This window comes from Lissotriton helveticus, chromosome 1_1 (genome assembly GCF_964261635.1).
Source record: "Lissotriton helveticus chromosome 1_1, aLisHel1.1, whole genome shotgun sequence".
In the NCBI taxonomy this organism is placed as follows: domain Eukaryota; kingdom Metazoa; phylum Chordata; class Amphibia; order Caudata; family Salamandridae; genus Lissotriton; species Lissotriton helveticus.
Window position 1 is genome coordinate 1,588,177,233 of NC_136057.1, and position 23,081 is coordinate 1,588,200,313.

Sequence of the window (23,081 nt, forward strand, 5' to 3'; positions counted from 1 at the left end):
GCTGGGTTTTCCATCAGATTTTCTCTACAAGCTCTATCGTGCTGTCCTTGTGATGGTGTGTCGCCCCAATCTGATTTGCAAATGTTTTTCTTTCGTAAATTTTACATTGATCATCGTAAAAGATTTTTACTTCCAATTATGAGCATAACTTTAAACAATGTCACCAGGGTTTGTTCTTTCTAAGAATGTTGCCTGACTATCTGGTCTGTTACTGTTTTGCGTATTTTTTATGTCTTCCCCATAAAACTAGGAATGGTATAATTGCCTAAAATGATTTATTGTGTCTTTTTATGCTGGTTTTATCTTCTTTTAAACGTTTTTTTCTTTTAATCTAATAATTTTAGATGGTATATTTAATGTTGCATATTAAACTTTTATGATTGGTGCGAAAACTGATAGAATAAAATGAATTTGACCTGAATTTTGACTTGTGTTCCCAGTTGCGTTCAGATAGTAGGCACACATCACTTTGGGACTTGCCAGTATTTTACCTTTTTAGTAGAATTTTACTTCCAGGATTGCTTGGAAAAAAATAAGGCGGCGACGAGAAAAGGGGGGACTGGCAGGGCCTGACTTGCAAATATACGCATGGGCATTCCAACTATCACATGCACGCATGTTATTAAAAATGCCATCAGATCAGGGAGTAGGGAGGATGTTCTCGGCCATGTTGGAGGGCGAAGGAGTTGGGCAGTCGGGTTTTTTATTTAAGTTTGGCGATCCTAAATACTTCAAAAAGATCAAACTAAAGGTACTACAGAGTCTAGCTAAAACCTGGTTTAATATTAGATCTTCCACAAAATTGGGTTATCATTCTTCCAGATCACCCATATGGGATCTCCCCGCCGCCCCAGGCTGGGTGAACGATACGCTAGCAATCCCATTGAAGGAGGCAGGAATATCCACATGGGGGAACTTATTTGTGGGAGGGACTTTACTTCCATGGGAACATCTAGTCAATAAAATAGGTCCCAGTTTTTCTAGATTTAAGTATCTTCAAATATTAAGCTGGGCACAAGCGTTCTCAACCCAAAACCCTCGCCTCTACAACTTCCCACTGGGCGGAGGTAGCCAATTGGAATCTCTCTTGTTGGATAAACCAGCTGCTACAAAAGAAATTGCTGTATGGTATAATTTAATCTTGGAAGAGATTGATAGGGAATTTATTCTCCTCGAACAACTTTGGACTTCTATATTGCCAAGCCTGAATGTGAATGATCTTTGGATAAAATCTTGCACTGTTTTGTGGGACCTGGTTAAACCAGCGTGGATGCGTAGAAACCATTTATTTACTCTACATAGGGCATACTACTCTCCACAGAGGCTCTCTAAGTTCTTCCCAGGTGGCTCGGTGGCTTGCGCTCGCTGCGGCTTAATATCAGCCTCCGACGCGCACATGTTTTTTTAATGTCCCCACTTGTCATCATTCTGGGACGCTATAAGCAAGAAACTCACAACCTCTCTGGGCTTTTCAGTGATTATCGATCTTCGCCTGGTTACTTTTGGTATCTTGGATCAGAATCGGAGCGCAGCTAACAACCTTCTGTTCTATTGCATGCTGGTGGCACGCAGAGAAATCTGTAAGCGATGGAAAGAAGCCGCCCCTCCAACTCTCCATGACTGGTGTCTATCAATTTCTCAAATTTCGAAATTAGACCTATCCAGGGCTGGGAAACCAGACAAGAGAGCTTTTTGGCGTTTGATTGATTGGTCTAATTAGCTGCTTGGGGGTTTTTTTTCTTCTTTTTTTTTCCCCTGTACCTTAGCATGCACAAATGAAAGTTCTACATCTCAGGTACTGTCACAATCACTTACCTGGAAAGATCCCTCTCCAAGTGTGCTGTTACCTATTCGTGCACACCTATGTGACAAAAGTATGTGTTCCCAAACAACAGCTACACTTGTGGGTTTTGTCTAGTAGCTAGGGCCGGACCAGAACAGAATAACAAGGAACATTGTTGTTTAACCTTGTCTACAGTATTCAGATTAAATTCCAGGAAAGAACAAAACGCAGAAACAACAGCAGTTTCTGTGTGAGAGTACAGTGTGGCACAAAGAATAAATATGTTTGTATAGTAACGTGCGCAAAGCAGAGAGCAGTCTGCAACGTGCTCATGCTAACATAGGTAAAACAGCAGTGGAACTGCACAGGACATATGACAGGGCCACTGCGGCCTTGCCAAGCATATATTACGAGTTTCCTCATTGCCTCACTTCTCACTGTGTGATCGCCATAAAAAGTATCACGGTAAGAAAACAAAGTGACTCACGCCATGCGGATGCACAAAGGGTGGCACAACATGTGTCCCCCCCGTGTAAATGCACACCAGTACCTGCATGGCATGGACTGTTGCAGTCCATGCTGTGCAGGTGCTGATTTCGATGTTCCCATTGCGGTGCCAATTTCATAGGCATCACCGTAAGAAGGCTAAAACAGCCTTCCAGACAGGAGAAAATTCCTAATCTGGTGGGCAGTTCAGACATGGGTTTGGTGGTGTGGGATGGGGGCGGTCCCATTCCCGCACTGCCAAACGCATAATAAGGCCCTTTGTGTGGGCACTGAGAATAAATCCTAGATGCACTCACATAAGTGGATACATACAAAGTGGGAACGGAATAGCAGAGCACTGCAAGTGCCTATTTAGGTGTGAGCAGAGACAACAAAGGTATTTCACTGGCTCAACACAATTAACTCCTGCATATAGTTACTGGATGCAGATGGCTGATAACTGAGTTTGTAAGAGGGAGAGAAAGAGTGAAAGAAAGACAGTAGAAGAGACGGAGTGAGGCTGAGGACGAGAGTGGTTGTGAGGCACAAGGAGTGAGAGTGCAAGAAAGGGAGAGAAGGCAGAAGAGAGATGGGAAAAGAAAAGGCGAAAGTGTTCAAAGAGAAAGTGGAGCTAGAAACACAGAGAAAAAGAAAAAGTCAGAGGGTAAAACAGAGAGACCGCAAACGACAGAAAAGATGAGAAAGAAGAGTTTTTTGCCTTCTTGACTCATATTTTGATTCTTATCCCGGGACCCACTCTTGCTTGACCCTTCCCATGAATTCTTTGATTTGTCCTCCTTTAGTCAAGATCATATTATTACACTCACAAAGAAATTGCTCTTCTCGTAGACTCCATTCTTGTCTAGATGGCAGCGTCCGTCACTGGGGAAATAAATGCCACCCAGCTTCCCATCACCCGCCATATGAAAGGTGTCATCTGAAGTGAAGACAAGCAGCCGCGTGACATTCCGCCAACCAATCTGATCCTGCAAAACGATAAGAAAGGATGAGTTAAGAAAGGAAGGTGAATCTTTGGCATTTTCAAGAAAAAGAAGAGGGGAAGAAGCTTAGTTTGATCCTGAGAAGACCTGAAACCGGAAGTGCCTCACCCTCTTACACTATACATTTTAGGTTTTGGAGGATAGGTTGTTTAGGTTGACAAATTACATACGAATCCATTCACCTAGCTCTCTGAGCTAAAACGTCGACGCACTTTATTCAGAAACAAATGAATAGGTATCCAAAAATGTACATTTTTACTAAGTATTTTGAGGAGAGTTTGTAGATTCATTCCCAGAACATTTTTGAAAGGTGGTATACCAGAACACATTTTGAAAGAAGAAAGCTGTACAGATCATAGAGTTGCTTGCAATTTTATGGCAAGATGTAAAACATAAATATACATTTTTGTTCTAAACATTTGTAAAGCGAGCAGAAAACGTGTATTTTGAGAAACGTTTTGGGGGGATGCGGTTATTTTTCGCATCATGACCCCTTGAAAGGTACTAAAGCACTCTACAAAAAGTAAATAACATCTTGAGTGACTGCAAGACATTACTTTATTTAGAGGATGCGAGAAACAATGGAAATTCTTTGGTAGAAATCTACTGCGAATACTTTCTCAACTGTTCTGTGTACTAAAAGCTGGTGTTCAACATTGCTAATAATTACAATTATCCCCTGATTTCTGTTCATGTTAAAATATATTTTTTTATTTACACATTTGTGTTTTGTAAAGCGCAATAACCCAGTGGGCATCTTGGCCCTGATCCAATTATAATTAAGACTGGGCTCAGTTAAGTGCTGATAAACAAGTGAATTTCTAAATGGTTTATAAATTGTAGAAGATCTCAGCTCCTGTGGTAACGAATTCCAACTTTTTTGCAGCCGATGCGACACACCTACATATGGGTCGCGACACAGTAATGTGTCGCGACACATAGATAGGAAAGCTGTGTACTAAGGCCTTGAAGAGATACCTTTTCCTAACTGCTAGCCAATGCAAGGACCTGAGATGTCCTAAGACAGTCCAAGTAAGCAGAGTGCAGCAACATTCTGGATACGTTGTAGTTTCACCAGAAAATAGTTAGATTGTCCTAAATACAGGGAATTGCAGTAGTCTATTTGGGAGAGTATTAAAGTTTGGACTATTGTTTTCATATGATTTAGAGGTAATAGATACATTGTTTCTCAGTGTCTGCATAGTAAAAAAGCAGTTAGTTGAGAGTTTCATGATCTGTAGCTTAAAAGATAGTGTCGAATTGCAGGTGAGCCCTAGGTTGTTGGCGAAACCGGAAAGAGTAGGGGCTGAACCTAACTAAAGGGTCGATTAGGAAGGCGGACAGACAAAGTCTGTCCGCCATCCTGTTGTAGGAAGGGACCGTCCGCCACAGGGGCGGAGGTCCTGTGTGTTGAATTAGGATGCATCCGCCACAGTGGAGGGTGCATCCCGCATTTTTAACATTGCGGCGGGCGGTGTTGAAAGCACCACCCGCCGCAATGCTGAAAATGCATGTTGTGCGTTTCAAAGCACAACATGACAGGCACCGCACGGTGCCTGCCATGTTGTACTTTAAAACGCAGGGGGGTACCATAGGTACCCCCCATGTGCACCCCCCACCCCCTTCACCCTGGGGGCCCGCAACGGGCCCCCAAAGCAAAGACCATATGCCTTTTGGAAAGGCATATGACCGCCGGCATCGTAATACGGTTGGCGGTGTGTCGCAGACACCGCCACCATATGTAAGCACTTTGTGACTGGCGGAAAAGCGGTGGACGGTCTTGCCGTCTGCCGCGGACCCCCCAGCCATCCTAATCTTTTCTGTGAGGATGGCGGATGGATTTCCCCCGCCGGGCCGGCGGTGGCTACCACCGGCCCGGAGGGGGTAATCCGTCCGCCATCCTAATCAACCCCTTATTTAGCCACCAGTCACTTGACCAGTGTGAGGAGTTTCCAACTAGTATCTCTTCTGTTTTATCTGTGTTTAGGCACAGAAAATGAGTTGTCATCCTGGCAATAACTGCCATTAAACAGCTTTTTAACCTGTTGCATTCCTGAGAAGATTTGCATTTGGCATCAGCATATGAAAAGAAGCGTATACCAAAGGAGTGAATCAACGCTAACAATGGAGCTACATAGATATTAAATAAGATGGGGCTCAAAGCTTAAAACTGTGAAACAAAAAGCTTCATACAGACAGTTTGAGCAATTTCTGTTAAAAAAATACAGTAGATCACCGTGTCTTCAACACCAATGCCCCTCATGTGTTGAATAAGATTTGCACTGTGGGAAACAGTGTCAAAGGCAGAGGAAAAGCCTAATAGAATTACGGTAGTAGGTCCATTGTTTTCTAGGCTTTTTGAATATGGTCTTGTACTGAGGCCAGCATGGTTTCGTCTGTGACAGGCACATAACCCAGATTGACTGCTTTAAAAAATATCATTGCTGGAGTCGCGCGAGCGCGTCGACCAAGATGGCCGCCACCGCCGGAGCTCCGTAAGTCTCCCGGCCCAATTAGCCGGAAAACGACGATTTTTCAGTCAGGAAACGCAATATTATAGCAGCGCTTGTTATTTTTCAATATCTCCTACCTTCTGCTCGACTTCTGAGCGATTTCTTGGGGGGGGGAGTGCTCCTGCTGGCTCCTCGGTCCTCTCCCCTGCCTCTGCTCCAGCTTCTGCCGGCTTGCTCTGCTTAGGGGGCGGAGAGCTCACGAAGAAAGGGCCTGGCTTTGGCCTGGCCACACCCACGACCCAGTTTAGCTGCTGCACCAGTCCTTTTGAAGAACTTTTGGGGAATTTTACATCCTTTTTCCCTCATATTTATTAAATTTTGAGGTGGTTTTTTCTTTTTTTTGCATTTTTCTGACGCAAAAGGTTGTTTTTTCACCTCAAGATGGAAAATAAAAATGTGCCTACTAATAAAAGGAAACAGCAGATTTCACCTCCTCCAACTAAGTCTAAGGTTGTTGAATCTTCTGAACCTTCCCTTGCTCTAATTTTGGAGGAAATTCAAGCACTGCATCTGAATACCGATACTATTGCCACTGAAGTGAAAAATGTGCGCAAAGATATGGCTTCTATCTCCATGAAAGTGTCTGATAATACTATCAAAATTCAGGACAATAAAAATAAATTGGATGCTTTTACTCCTTTGGTGAATCAAATAGTACCAATGCATACTCAACTGCTGGAATTGGAAAACCGTAATAGACAATACAATCTACGTATTTTCAATCTTCCTGAAGAGGTTGAGGGATCTGATTGTCGCTTATATCTAGAGTCCTTGCTTCCTGGCCTCCTAAATATCAAATTTCCCCAAAAAATTTGAAGTAGATAAGGCTCACAGAATTCCCTCACATAGGAATCCTCGTCACACTAAACCCAGGCAAATGATTTTTAAGGTTCTGCGACACATCATTTGGTCCTTATCAGGAAAGCAGCAAGAGACATTCCCTCACTCTTAGTAGATGGCTGTAAAATCTTTATCCATCAAGATTTTGCTAAGGAAACGGTTGCTATTCGCAAGGAATTTTCCTCTTTTCGTCCACAATTGCGAAGCCTTGGTTTTAAGTATGGTCTATTTGACCCCTCTACGATGAGAATCTGGAAAGACACCTTTTCTAAATCTTTTCATCGTCCTGAAGATTTGAGACTCTTTCTGGATCAACAAGCTTCACCGTCAATGGACACTCATGATCCTGTTACTTGAAGGCGTCTACTCTGATTTCTCCTGACATCTATATAGCTCTCTCTTCACGGGCTCCAACGGTTTCTATGGCCATGCTTGAGGAACGTGTGTGCGTCTCTATGTTCTTATTTATGTGCATGTTTCTTGTTTGTTCTTTTTCCTTCCTTTTGTGTTTCTCCCTTTTGTGTCCTTCCTTTTCTTGCTCTCTACGAAGAGTTACTCTTTCTCCGTGGCTGGTTTTCATTTCCTCTTCCTTTGAATCTTTTTCTATCCTCTTCCTTCTAATTCTTAATGGCTAATACTCATACTGTTAAACTTGTTTCACTTAATGTCAAGGGCCTGCGGCATCCAGTAAAATGCACGAAAATCTTGGACTACCTGGGTGCGTGCAAAGCTGACATTTGTTTTCTTCAAGAAACGCATGTTGATGATAAAATTTTACAATATATGAGGAAAAAGTGGGTTGATAATATTGTTTCCTCGCCTGCGTTGGGGAAGAAAAATGGTGTTGCAATTTTCTTTGCAAAAAGGTTACACTGTCAGATTCTTAGTAAGTTTAATGACACAGAAGGTAGATATATTGTGGTTAAGGTGAAAATTTATGACTCAACCTTCTATTTGCTTAATATTTATGGCCCTACGGCTGATGACCCTTCGTTCTGGTCTACTATAACTACTGAAGTTCTGAAGTTGGGACAAGTTCCTTTGATTGTTGGGGGGGATTTCAATGTGATTATTGATCCATTATTAGATAGGCTTTCCTCTACAAAATTCCGACCTCCTAAAGTTTTTTATGCCTTTAAATCTTTTCTTCGCTCCACCAAGTTGGCTGATATTTGGAGAATACACTTTCCTACTGGTAAATGGTTTTCCTTTTTCTATAATTCCCATAATTCTCATTCAAGGATTGAATATTTGTTGCTTTCGCCTTCTTTACTCCAATCAGCTGCCAATCCTGTTGTAGGTAATATTGATATCTCGGACCATGCCTTAATTTCCTTTGTTTTAAATATTTCCTCCACTTTTACCAAACAAAATAGGTGGCGTATGAACACGAATATTGTACTTAATGATACGCATAAACCTAAACTATTACAAGCTATTCAGGACTATTTTTTATTTAACCCTGAAGGTTCAACTTCAATTGTCAATAGATGGGATGCATTTAAGGCATACATTAGAGGTACCACAATTTCTATTATGGCCCATGAAAACAAGCAATTTAACTCTAAGGTTAAACTCTTGCATAAACAAATTGCTAAATATGAACGTTTATTCATTTCTTCTAATGACCCTCAACACAAATTTAAACTACAAAAGCTTCGTTATGAATTTAATGATCTACTTAGTACTAGAGCTGGGATTCAACTTGCAAAATCCAATGCTAAATTTCGCTTTAATGCCAATAGGTCTGGGAAACTCCTTGCAAACTATTTACGGATTAAGAAGGATAAGACTCAAATAACCTCGATACGTGGTGCTCGTGGCCAAGTTGCTATTTCCCATAATGATATTGTCCAAGAATTTTTAACTTTTTACTCTACCTTATATAGTAAACCTGATCCCTGTGATGATTCTTTAATTGATTCCTTTTTAAATAAATGTAATTTGCCTCAAGTTTCTCCATCCGATAGACTAGCTTTAGATTCCCCAATTACTTGTGATGAGATCTTACTTGCTATTAACTCACTTCCTAAGAATAAATCCCCAGGCCCGGATGGTATCCCGGCTGAATTTTATAAAGAGTTTCATTCTCACCTTTTACCTTATTTAAGTGCACTTTTTTCCCATTTTGGGTCCTCTGGTACTATTTCGGGCTCCTTTACGGATGCTCTAATCATTGTTTTGCCCAAACCTGATAAGGACCTTACCCTGGTTTCTAATTATCGTCCCATATCCCTAATAAACCAGGACTGTAAGCTTTATGCTAAAATCCTTGCCACTAGATTGGCTCCTATCCTTCACTCCATCATTCATCCAGATCAGTCTGGTTTCATGAAAAATAGATACTCTGCAAATAATACCAGAACGCTTTTACACGTTATTGAACAGAGCTCTCACCTTACTTCTCCTGCGGGAGTGATGGCTTTAGATGCAGAAAAAGCATTTGACAAAATTCATTGGCAATTTTTATTTAAAACTTTATTGTCTTTTAATTTTGGTACCCATTTTATTCGTATGATGTCTGCTTTATATTTTGCCCCTACTGCTCGTTTGTTTATTAATGGGCAAATTTCTACTCAATTTCCACTCTTTAGAGGTACTAGGCAGGGTTGTCCCTTTTCCCCACTGTTATTTTTATTAGGAATTGAGCCTTTTCTTAATTATATCCGCTGCTGTGATACTATTCAAGGTGTTCTGATAAATGATGTCACTGTTAAAACTTTAGCTTATGTAGATGGTGTGTTATTGTTTATTAGCAATCCTCTTTCCTCTGTTCCCTCCCTCTTAGACATTATTACAAATTATTCTCTAGTTTCAGGTTACAAATTAAATGTAAGTAAGACTGAATTTTTTCCTTTAAATGCTTTTTGTACTCCGGATATGCTACCAAACACAGATATTCTTTGGCAAAATATTAAGCTTAAGTATTTGGGTATCCTATTTGCCTCCTCATTGCCTGCTACATTAAAACTGAATAAGGATTTTATACTTAATTACATCAAAGACAAAACGTCCAAATGATCTTCCCTTTATCTCACCTGGTGGGGGAGAATGGAGGCCGTAAAAATGAATATTGCACCAAAAATCTTTTACTCTTTGGCTATGATTCCCACTCAATTTCCCCTCAAATTCTATAAAGATATTGATAAACTGCTATCTAAATTCCTTTGGTCCAACAAAGTCCCTCGTATTGCTTACAGAAAATTAAAACTCCCCAAGCCCCAGGCGGGATTTGCCCTTCCGGACTTTTACCTCTACCATAAAGCTTTTATCTTAAAACAAAGCTCCTTGTGGTTTACAAATTCACATGTGGTCAAACCTCCAATTTGGTTAGATATTGAATCCTCAATTGTACGTCCCTTTACATTGCTCTCTTTGATGTCAATGTCCTCTGCTTCCAAGGTTGTTCATAGGTCATCTATAATTAAATTCTCTAGATTAATACTTAATGATTTAGACTCTAATTTTGAATTACCCTTACTCTCTACAGTCCACTTGTCTTTATGGCATAGTGCTCTACTTAAACTAAACAGAAACATTAACTTTTGGTCCTTATGGATTTCAAAAGGAATTTTATATCTTAAAGATGTATTTTATGACAATGCCTTTATTCCTTTTGAGCAACTACAGTTACAGTTTGATATCCCGGCTTCTGATTTTTCAAAATACCAATCTTTATGTAACTCTATTTTGGATTCCTTTCCCGATGGTAATCCCTCTTCCACCACTAATGACCTTTTGATTTACATTAAGGCTGTTACGTCATCCTCCAAAGCTGTCTCTGTTTTTTATAAAAAAAATCGACTTTCCAGGGCTCCAATGTTGGTGCACTCTCATCTTTTTGGAATAATGAACTTTCCATTTCCCTATCAGATGACTCATGGTCCTTAATATGGCTCAGCAGTATCTCCGGTTGGCTTCCGGTGTCCCTTTATCAGACTAATGCTTATATTTTATTTAACGCTCTATGGACCCCATCTCGATTAAGTCATGCAAAATTAATACCGTCTGATGTTTGTTGGCACTGCAATTCAAGTTCTGGATCACTTCGTCATATGTTATTTGAATGTCCAATTATTATGAAATTTTGGTTGGATGTTTGGAATGTCCTTCTGAAAATCTTGCCTTTACATGATAATATTTCTTATGCTGTGTTAATATGCAAATCGGTTGCCCTTTCCCATCCTCTTAATGAATCAGAGACAAAGTTATTTAATTTTTTAATTACAGCTGCTTTAAAATCCATTACTTTTTTTTGGAAGGACGCTTCTTCTCTTTCAGTTCATGCTTGGTGGTCTTGGATTACCTTTACAAGAAGAGGAGCTCAGCTGTCCCTTAAAGGCGTTACTCACAATTCACAGTCATTTCAATCCTTTTGGTCTCCTATTGATTCGTATGTTCTGCAATGATATGTTTAGTATGCTTTTATGTATCTTGGTGATTAATTTCCCCTTATTTGCCATCTTTTTTGTATTCAATTTACTGGTAACTCTATATTTTATGATTTTATGATTCTATGATATGTTCACTCCCTCGCCCTCCCCTCCCTTTTCTCCCTTTTCCCTTCCTCTTCATTTTTGGATTATTGCATTTCATACTCATCACTTAATCATTTACGCATGTAAGATTTATTCTTTTTGTATTGTACTTGTTTATTCTTTTGTTAAACAAAACTTCAATAAACTCATTTTGAACACAAAAAAATATCATTGCTTTCAGTGAATTGTGACAGTGGCCCGGTAAAAAAACTATCAGCAATTTTAATTTATAAGGGCAATAAGGAAATCGGTGGATAGATTGTGGGTATATCTTGGATGAAATTGGGTTTCTTCAGCAATGGAGTGACCTTTGCCTATTTTCAAATGAGCGGTACTTCTCATGACTCAAAAGAAATTTTACAAAGAGCAGACAAATGAAAATCTACGGAACTGGACATGAGTCCCATATACTTCACCAAGCACGGATCCAGGGAAAAAGCTGAACGAATTCTCTGCTTTTTTGGGGCAAAGTTGATCCTTTGTAGCAGCATCAAAATATGCCAGTTTGTTAACTGAGGATTCATAGGACAAATCAGAATCAGATGTTCTAATGCCAGTAATAGGCTGAGAAAGTTGCAACTTCTTTAGCTTTGTTTCTAATGTAGCCCTGGTAGTTGATATTTTTTCTTGGAAAAACATTTGCTACATTTTCACAGAGTGCATTTGTGGTTAGTTGTTGAAAGGAATCAAGTTTTATCTGAAGTTAGATCTCTTAAAATAAGAAAAGCAGCTTGGGTTGACTTAGCTGGGTCATTGATCCTGTTTGAGTAGTATTTTGTTTGCTTACTCTTATGATTTGCTTGTATTTTCTAATTACTATTCTGTATTTTACTCTCTCTGTTTGTGCATAGATTTTTCTACATTTGTGATCGTCTAGAGAGAACCAGGGTTTACCCGGATTGAATTTATGATTATGTTTAACTTTGGCTAGGATATGATTATCTAATTTAGAAGTTATCCCACTTCCTTTGATGCTGCTGGACTGTCTTCGGGCCATTGGAATAATAGGACATGCCTTGGACTGGCTAACGTCAGTTTTAGCTAAGAGGAGCCAACAAGTTTGGATTCCTCCTTGCTCCGCCAACTCATGTGATGTACTTGTGGGAGTCCCTCAGGGCTCTGCCCTGAGTCCTATCCTACTTAATTTATATCTTACCCTTCTGGCTCAACTAGCAAAAGATCTAGAAGCTAAAGTGATCTCCTATGCAGATGATACACAACTACTTTTTTCTTGGGACAAGGGAGTTGAGTTGAAGCGCGTACAGATTAAAACTTGCATGACAGCTGTTTTTCATTGGTTAGCAACTGCTCAACTCAAATGGAGAGAAAACAGAAATTATGTTAAGATTCCACCGGATTTCTAGCAAACCTTTCGGCCAAAGGATACAGTGGCGTAGCTAGACATATTGCACCCGGCTGCAGGTAAGAGCAGGGGGGAGGGAGGTGGCAGCCGACTTGCGACTTGTTACGGCAAGGACGGGGGTGTATACCGACGGATGACTTGTTCTCGGGCCGGGGAATGGTGACAGACACGACTCCCCACCCCCAACTATGCCACTGAAATGATGCTTCTTCCCCAGGACCCCAGAAAGACTCATTGAAATATCTGGTCATCAAATTTGATAACAGACTGTCCTTTAGGCCTCAAATAAAAGCATTGGTAGGCACTTGTTTCGGGGTCATGAGGGCCTTAAAGACATTTCGGTATCTTTTATCCTTTTCGGCAAAGAAAACGGTCATTTGGGCACTGATAATATCCAGTATCGACTACGGTAATGCATTATATTTTAGCTTACCAGAGTACCTGATGAACAGACTCCAAGTGATCCAGAATGCGGCGGCCTGTCTCCTGCTAAATGTTCCAATAAGAACACAGATTTTGCCACATTTGCTTGCACTTCATTGACTGCCCATCAGGGAAAGAGTCAAATTCAAGGCTCTTGTGTTAGTATATGATGGCTTATATCAATCGAGGCCCTCCTACCTCAGAGCCATATTTGGTTTTCATAACCCCAGAGGACAGCTGAGATCCGCCAATCAACTGTAGGCAGAGATCCCCAGGATTCAGTGTGCAAGAGCAGGAAAAAGTTTTCTAGCGTACCTGGGTTTGACAGCTTGCAATCAGCTTCCTCTGGACCTGCGGGTGATGAGTGATGCGGCTATGTGTTAAGAAGAAACTTAAAAAGTGGCTTTTTGTGCAGGGCAAGGCCTCTTTAATAGAGCTAGTGAGAACCAGCTTGGAATTATCGAGCAGTGCTTGTATTTGATCTCGTTTAAACCTGGACCAAGGGTTTGTCCAGCGAACTGCTATCATGACCAAGAGAAACAGTCCTCTGTAGGTGACAATTGTAAAAAATATTGCTTTGTGATATGACCAGGAGATGTGAAGAGTATTCAGAAGGCTACAATGTTCAGACTTAGTACAAAAAAAATCCAGGTGCAAGTGCCTTTATAGGTTGTACCTGAGACAAGTTGCTGGAGTTCTAGTGCTTTAGATGAGTCTATCAAGTCTATAGTGTCTTTCTTTTCGGGTTACTCCATCGAGACATTAGACTCACCAATCATGAAAAGTTCTCTAGAGAAAAGTGTGATCAACATTGTACTGTCAGTCAAATGTTCAAAGATGTGGAAAGTTGCACAGGTCTACAGACAACTATGACCTTAAATTTAAAAGCAGCGTCTATTGAAAGGTTTAGAGCAATTATTTCCAAAATGGGTACAATGTAATGTCAATGAAAAGATCAGAGGGTCCCAAGTAAGCATAAACCTCTTAGGTTTGCCTTTCAAGCATCTGTATGTACTCAGTTGTTAGTCCAACATCGAATGCATATAGGCTTCACTACCACTGATTATTCTATTCACTCATACATACATATATATAGATTTCACAAATCCTAGGGCTGATAGAAAATCACCATATATACGACCGTCACATAGTTTTGTAAAATGTTTTCATACAATTTTATTAGACACAAAGTTTTCAATCAACATTTTATGTTATAATAAATATAAAAAAACTCTACAGAGATATATAAAAACCAGTATCACAATACTGTAAATACATTCATCAAATAAAGGTTAAAAAAGAAACATAATGTCGACGCAGCGTTTCGGTTTTTTGGGGTTAAAAACACCTTCTTCAGGACAGTTTCTAGATCAATAAAAACACATAATTATTATCGAGTACAAAACAATGTTATTTACAGTTACAAAAACAATGTGACAGTCAGAATGATTTTTATATATGACGGTGCAAAACATTTCTAGAAATTCAGCCTTCCACATTTTTTGTTTATACATTATGTCTATACATTGTTACATTTCTACAAACTACAATAATTGAACATATCACACTTATACTTAGCTCATGTTCTTAACTTTTTGTATATGAGCTACCCAAGTCACTTTGGGGAAGATTTTTCTTACACATGAGCCTGATGCTCGTCATGTCACTCGGACAGTGTTTTCTTAAGCGAGATGACTCAACATCATAGCAACATTTGCTCTTTCTTAATAAAGATTAAAAGAAGAAGTGGTATATCACCACTACTGCATACCTTTCACTTAGCAGTGTATTAGGGACATTTCCATTTTCCCTCGTACCAATGATTCAGGGGCTCTAAGTATCACCTTACTCAATGCGGGTACTTTGTCAGGACTGTGACCTAGACATAAATGATCCCAATTAGTATAAACACCCCATGGAGGTTATCTTGCGCTAGGGTGTGGGGGTAATCTTGATAAATTACCTTAATTCACAAAGTCAATTCCCTTTGTCAACTACAGCGGAGCCACCGTTTTAAAATTGCACTTGCTCTTTCATGGAGCTGAAAACAAACAGAGCTTGATATTAGCACTCTATGTTTCTTCATGAGTTTTTGTGAAGAAAACCCGACGAGATGATGCGCCTACCTGATTAAATGCACAGATGTGGTTAATCCAGTTTTAGGGTCTATTAAGATCCTCCCTCTGCATGGATTGCCTTCACGGAGGTAGCCTTCTAGGTTGGTCTCTCATCAATTTGGACCAGTTTCTGTAAATTCGATTGAACCATCTCTATGTTAGTCTTATGAGTTAGAGGCAGGTACTTTTTTAATTACGTCTCTGACATTGATTTAATTATCTGAGGTTTAAAGTATCCTTTAAGCTTGCTTTGCGCACCTCAAGTATGACAGAGGTTGATAACTATTCAAGGTTTATCCCTAGTTATTAAAACAATAATATATTGCAATTACGGTATCGGGGTTTTGAGCATTAAGATGCTAACAGAGCGCTAAGCTGTTCTACCGGATTCTAGTGGCGCGCTTACCTGAATACGTGGATACGGCCTCCCTGCTCCGTCTGTAGAGAAAACCGCGTCTGACGTCACCGTTCGCCGACTTGAGTATCACGGAATCTGATTGGATATCCCGTTTGCTCTTTAAATATACGGTCACTTCCAATAGGCTGAGATTAATCCTATCACGTGTGGCCTTTCAATACATAGTGTGTCCGTTTTTGATGTTTGCACTCGTTTTTTTTAAATAAAGAAAAAGGATTTTACCACTCGTAAGGAATGAACTTTATTGTTCCATCCCTCTAGAATCCGGTAGAACAGCTTAGCGCTCTGTTAGCATCTTAATGCTCAAAACCCCGATACCGTAATTGCAATATATTATTGTTTTAATAACTAGGGATAAACCTTGAATAGTTATCAAACTCTGTCATACTTGAGGTGCGCAAAGCAAGCTTAAAGGATACTTTAAACCTCAGATAATTAAATCAATGTCAGAGACGTAATTAAAAAAGTACCTGCCTCTAACTCATAAGACTAACATAGAGATGGTTCAATCGAATTTACAGAAACTGGCCCAAATTGATGAGAGACCAACCTAGAAGGCTACCTCCGTGAAGGCAATCCATGCAGAGGGAGGATCTTAATAGACCCTAAAACTGGATTAACCACATCTGTGCATTTAATCAGGTAGGCGCATCATCTCGTCGGGTTTTCTTCACAAAAACTCATGAAGAAACATAGAGTGCTAATATCAAGCTCTGTTTGTTTTCAGCTCCATGAAAGAGCAAGTGCAATTTTAAAACGGTGGCTCCGCTGTAGTTGACAAAGGGAATTGACTTTGTGAATTAAGGTAATTTATCAAGATTACCCCCACACCCTAGCGCAAGATAACCTCCATGGGGTGTTTATACTAATTGGGATCATTTATGTCTAGGTCACAGTCCTGACAAAGTACCCGCATTGAGTAAGGTGATACTTAGAGCCCCTGAATCATTGGTACGAGGGAAAATGGAAATGTCCCTAATACACTGCTAAGTGAAAGGTATGCAGTAGTGGTGATATACCACTTCTTCTTTTAATCTTTATTAAGAAAGAGCAAATGTTGCTATGATGTTGAGTCATCTCGCTTAAGAAAACACTGTCTGAGTGACATGACGAGCATCAGGCTCATGTGTAAGAAAAATCTTCCCCAAAGTGACTTGGGTAGCTCATATACAAAAAGTTAAGAACATGAGCTAAGTATAAGTGTGATATGTTCAATTATTGTAGTTTGTAGGAATGTAACAATGTATAGACATAATGTATAAACTAAAAATGTGGAAGGCTGAATTTCTAGAAATGTTTTGCACCGTCATATATAAAAATCATTCTGACTGTCACATTGTTTTTGTAACTGTAAATAACATTGTTTTGTACTCGATAATAAGTATGTGTTTTTATTGATCTAGAAACTGTCCTGAAGAAGGTGTTTTTAACCCCAAAAAAATGAAACGCTGCGTCGACATTATGTTTCTTTTTTAACCTTTATTTGATGAATGTATTTACAGTATTGTGATACTGGTTTTTATATATCTCTGTAGAGTTTTTTTATATTGATTATAACATAAAATGTTGATTGAAAACTTTGTGTCTAATAAAATTGTATGAAAACATTTTACAAAACTATGTGACGGTCGTATATATGGTGATTTTCTATCAGCCCTAGGATTTGTGAAATCTATATATATGTATGTATGAGTGAATAGAATAATCAGTGGTAGTGAAGCCTATATGCATTCGATGTTGGACTAACAACTGAGTACATACAGATGCTTGAAAGGCAAACCTAAGAGGTTTATGCTTACTTGGGACCCTCTGATCTTTTCATTGTGTATTTCCCCTTGTCCCAGATTGGATAAGTTAGGGACTTCCCTTCCTTTTTTTTCGTTACAATGTAATGTCAGCATTAAATATATAATAGCAGTAATTGATTGTGACTGCTTTTCCATGGCGTTCTTTACAGTCAACATTGATGATTTTAAAACAACCAGGTGTAGCCATTTCGGCGTCAGGACCATAATATAAATACAACAGAGGTGTAACAGTGACCGGAGAGTTAATTACCTTATGTTTTTACTGCTGCGCTTTATATGAGGCAAGTTCTAAAAGAAGGGCTAATATTGGGATGTATTGCAATTAGAACTTGTTTGTAATAAAATTAATTAATTTGTCCACAACACATCACTGATTGAGTAGTCACAGAACAATCATGCGACTTTATATTTGATTCATTGAACGCTTTTTAAAACACTTAGGAAATGAGGGTAAATGTAATTATAGACTGAAACATAGTAGATGGCGGAACCTTCATAAGAAATGCACCTGATCCACAGTGATCCCAATCGTATTATCCCTTTTGTGAATAAATGGTTAGGGGTTATGTGCACACTGAAAAAATACCCGCCATCACAGTATTAGTCCTAAAACAGACCATAAAATCTATTGACAAAAGCACAGGTGCACCATATCACAATTGCAAAGAGACCACAAGTTTGTTCCACAAATATAAATAGTAATGTCCAAAAAGTCTTGTGTGGTTGATTCCTTTATTTTTTTCAAATAGAAAGAAACGAACAGCCGACGCGTTTCGTCCCAGAAGGGACTTCTTCAGGGCAAGTGCAAGATGAAGATCTTGGCAGTGTAGTCGATAATGTAGCGAAGGCACGGGTGAGTTGATCCCTGTTGTGAGTGTTGTGGTATTTGAAGCCGTGATAAAAACGTTAGATAAGCATGAGTAGTCAGGAACCAGCGTTATATAGATTCTGTACTCCAACGTGGATGTCAAAACTTGGCTTGCAGATATGCTGTCAACTTAGCGATTATAAGTCGTTCTTGCGTAATCTTGGGCGGAAGAGAGGGGTCCCTGGTGCACCATCCAAAGGTTGTGCACCTATATCTGAGTTTGAGGGAAGTATCTGCAGTGACTGAGATAAGAATACATTTTAGGCAGACTCTCCTCAAGAATTTAAGTTAGTAGAGTGTGTCCAAGTTGCACCATCCACAGGTTGTGCACCTGGATCTGAATTTAAAGGCAATATCTTCAATGAACGGTATTATAAGTATCTTGGATAAATTCTCCCCAATATTCCGCCGCGATGGAAGAAAGCTTCTGAAGTCTGTTCCGTCAAGCCCTGTGGCTACGACCCCCAGTCCGTATAGCGCCTTCTGGGACGAAACGCGTCGGCTGTTCGTTTCTTTCTATTTGAAAAAAATAAAGGAATCAACCACACAAGACTTTTTGGACATTACTATTTATATTTGTGGAACAAACTTGTGGTCTCTTTGCAATTGTGATATGGTGCACCTGTGCCTTTGTCAATAAATGTAATTATACTTGGTAGGCGAGGAGGAGTTGCTCTGTGCAAAAAGGTGGTAGGGAGGTCTTGAACCGTTGAGCCTCTGCTCGTGTTTAGCATTACCGGCCAAAGAAGATAAAGACGTTTTCGGCTCAATAAATGTAATTTTTTTTTGCACAAGTTGGATAATGAAGTCTATCCCCCAGATTCATCATTGTCCTCTTTTGCGAGTCCTTAATAGCGATTATTAAGGAATCGCTATTAAAGACTCGCAAAACGGGATGCATGTAGAAATCGCAATTAATTTTGCGATTTCTACTGCGTCCTTATTTGCGATTAGCTAATTGCTAATCGCAAATAAGGAATGGCTTTCCCATTCATTCCTATGGGCCTCAAGGCCCATAGGAATGAATGGGGAGTCATTCCTTATTTGCGATTCGCAATTAGCGAATCGCAAATAAGGAAGCGATTTCAAGGGTGCCAGGGTGTCCAAAGGACACCCTGTAGCACCCCTGAAATGCAAATGTACACAGGTGTTGCGCACACACATGTCCACAGGACATGTGTGTGTGTAACATACAACTTAGAAAAATGCACTAAAGTGCATTTTTCTAAGTTTTCGCTATTTACCACGAAGTTTCACTTCGCGGTAAATAGCGGCCTCATATTGCGAATTCGCAATTTTTAAAAGGTTCATGAATAGCATTTAAGGAATCTCTAATTGAGATTCCTTAAATGCGATTCTTCGCAATTTAGCGAGTTCTGTAATTGCGATTTTTGCATTTGGGATGATGAATCCTAAATGCAAAAATAGCGCTCGCACAAGGGCCGGATTCTCAGAATCTGGCCCTTTGCGAGCCGATTTTACTTTGATGAATCTGGCCGTTTGTTTCTTAACATTGCTGTTACCAGTTGCCACTGTTTGGTGATGCTTTTGGAGAGTTTTCTGCCATTGGATTCGTCTTCCTAAGGGCATGACTTCCAATTTGAAGCACTGACTTTGACACAGACCCACCTGTCAAGAGCATGATTGAGCAGCTGTGGAGGCATGCCTACTTCAGGTAGGAGAACACAGTTGCAAAGTTGATAGAGTTGCAACAGAGGCTCAGAATAAGTTTGGAAGGGCAAGTAAGCCACTTGGCCATGTATGTAAATATATCTGAAATCAAATAGATTGCTGAACATAACAGCTCTGCTAAATCTGAGACCAAAAACTTGACCTCTTATGGCCTTTATTGACTTTGAAAATTACATTTAAAATGCGTGAATGAGCTTCAGGTGTCAAAAGTTCGAATGGTAGGCAGTAACATCACTGGAAGTTCATTCAACGTGGAAGGGCTCCAAGACAATTAAGATTAAAGCCACTGAAATTAATCATTTAAATGTGATTTATCGCTCCAAAAGATCTTCGCAGCTGCAAAACAATATGATTGATTACCCTGACTTACATTTGCCACAAACAGAATCATTTAAACTAAGCTGATATCGAAACCTTTAGAAGTGAGAATATGACTGGTCAAAAAAAGATTTTAAACATGAACTAAAATCATTTCCTGCCGGAATGAAAGTAAGAACTTTACAAAGAAGGAAAGCGGGAAGCCACGACTGAATGAACACGGACTGAAACATAAAATCCGCCCAAGATCTTCAGACGGTTATTATGTCCTTAAGAACCAAAAGAGAACCTGTTTCATAAGAAAAAATAATCACCCAAGGAATGCGAAAAGAAATGAACAGATAATATTTTTTCTTGTTAGGAAGTTGTTTTATCCATTTGAAGATAACCAAATGAAATTAAGTCTCATTAATTCTGAAATTATTTAGCTATTTAAGCTGAAGTTAATATATTGGCCCTGATGAAGCGACCTTGATGTTGTGAAACGCGTGTTGGCCTGCTTTTGTCTAGTACGAGAACAAAAGATTTGAACAGAAACCTGTTTTCACCGTCACTCTGTCCTTAGCCCTCAAACCATGTCTGATTTTATAATTGAGTTTCGCGGTGGCAAGGGGGAATGCTCCGCGAACTTTGAGGTCGTTTTATCTGATTAGAAGAGTCTCCGTTTTGCGTCGACAGAAATAGATTGGTAATAAATGCCCCTGATAAAGGTAGTTTAAATGAAATTATTCTCACTGGAAAGTCTTCTCAGAAACATCTATTTTGGTGCTTTGATTTCCATTTGCCCTAGATAATAGGGCAGTCATGATGGAATTATGCATTGAGATGAATACATTCACTATTAGACTCAGACCTATAGATTGTTCTAACATGTGATAGAAAAATTCTCAGGAGAAATGGGGACAGCTTTATTCCCAAGCAACATTTCGAATAGGGATTTGTAAACATTCAAAGGGTCATTTACTAACATAACGCATGGACACAAAGAGACACAAAGCACTTACTTTCCATTAAAAAGGTCTGCTGGTGCTTTGCAAGATAGTGCAGCTCTGCACGCTTGCCTATACAAACCTTCGTAAATCTCAGGCCGGGTCTTTTTGGGAGTTGTAACATGAGCAAGGGGTCAATCACATGCATCAGCAAAGCAGATCTTATACAGGGTGCGAAAGGCAGCGTGGCTTTTGGCATCTATAAGACTATTGATAATGTTTAAAAATGTAAATCTGTTTACCCTGCAGATTGAGAACACCTCAGTAGGTGTTTTCACGCACTGAATATTAATGAACCTGTGGACTACTGTAAAAGAGACATGCAGCATAACCAATAACAAAATATTGGGCATAAACAGAGATCACTGCTGTCTTCTTGTTCGCTCGCTTCTTCCTAGTTCCTTGTAACCACAGCTTGGGTAGTATGGCTGTCTGTTACTGCTGAGTGGGGTTGAATGCAGGGCCACTGCTACCTTGAGACCATTGTGGGCAGCTGCTATAGGATGTCACCACAACAGGCTATACGATGGCTCTTGACAACAATATAGTGCCTTAAAAAGGATACTGCTAAGAGTGCATCCAAGTGGCAAGTTAGCATGTTTTTTGGCCTTTGCAAATCCTTGCATTAGAGCTGGATGTAAGACCTAGACATGCTATGGTGGGCTTTAGAAAGGTTGCAAGATTTGATCACTGATGTTTTAAGCTGTGTGTAAGCAAGAGTTGGAAGGAGGTACAACAGCAGCGGAAGGCTGATATCCGGAGAGACCAAGTTCTTTTGGTATGGAGGTGTAGGGGAAAAGGGCACCAAGGCTGTATTAGTGAGCAAGTGGGACGACCTTGTGTACACCAGGCTAGGAGTTTATCTCTCATCAATTTCCTTAAGGCAGACTACCCAGAATGTGCTACTGCTGTTAGTGTACCGACTTATATGGTATCTCCCTGAAAAGCATCAAGTGAAAAGAGGTACTAGATCTTGTCTTGTGGAGAAAATGTTGCAAATGATCTTGTATTGCTCCTCCTTATCATTATAAGGTATAGAAACCAGTAGTATTACATAAATAGATGTATATTGTCTAGAAAGGGATGTTTGACGGTACAACGCGTACCGTTACAATGCAGTTTTAACAACGCAAGTCGTTACAACGGCTTGCGTTGGGGGGGCGCTGATAGTGAATAGTTTAATTTACTATTCCAACACCAGTCCCCGTGGATAGTAGGGAAGGTGTTGGATAGTAAATTAAACTATCCCCTATCCTAGAGCGCCCTCCAGCGAAAGTCGTTGTAACGACTTTCGTTGTTAAAGCTGCGTCGTAACGGTACTGCATTGTACCAGTTACGTTGTAAAGGATGTTTCCCCTAGAAAGTGGTCTTACCCAGCACATTACAAGAATTTAGCCTGCGCATGATTGATGGGTATTTATATATTTAGACAAAGATTCTGTGGCTATGCTTATGTTCCAGTGTGTTCTCTAAGTGTACAACTGTGATTAACAACTTAATATCATTAATTAAGACGCACAAGGCAATCTCTAAATGCAAAACATTGTGTTATCATTCACCATAGGGATAACGTCATTTGTTTCAAAGTGTAGACTGAACAATGCTCATAAGTGCCTTAACTGTGAGTGATAAAATATGATACACATATATATATCTCTGGTTAGTCCTGCGATTCGACAACATTAAAAGTTTTATCTTATATTCTTCCTTTGCTTCAGAATTTTTTTATGGAGGACAAACAGTGCCAGAACTCTAGTCGACGTAGTGACCCACAATGGCACTCAGATGGGTCTCTTCACAACATAACACTCATCTGAATGATCCCCTCAAATCTAATCGACCTGTTCCTCAATTTGAGATTATCATCATACAGGATCAGTGCTTTAAATAGACACACGTTCCTAATCTGAAAGTAGCAGTACCC

The 23,081-nt window shown here is 39.7% G+C and overlaps 1 protein-coding gene across 1 annotated transcript in view; it reads right to left on the minus strand.

Annotated features, from left to right (window-relative positions):
• The window catches only part of ITGB7 (integrin subunit beta 7), an 887,312-nt gene that overhangs the window by 372,486 nt on the left and 491,745 nt on the right, over positions 1-23,081 (minus strand). Inside the window, exon 7 of the mRNA XM_078687492.1 lies at positions 3,097-3,255. Within this exon, the coding sequence (XP_078543618.1) occupies positions 3,097-3,255 (159 nt within the window). The remainder of the gene's footprint in view (positions 1-3,096; positions 3,256-23,081) is intronic.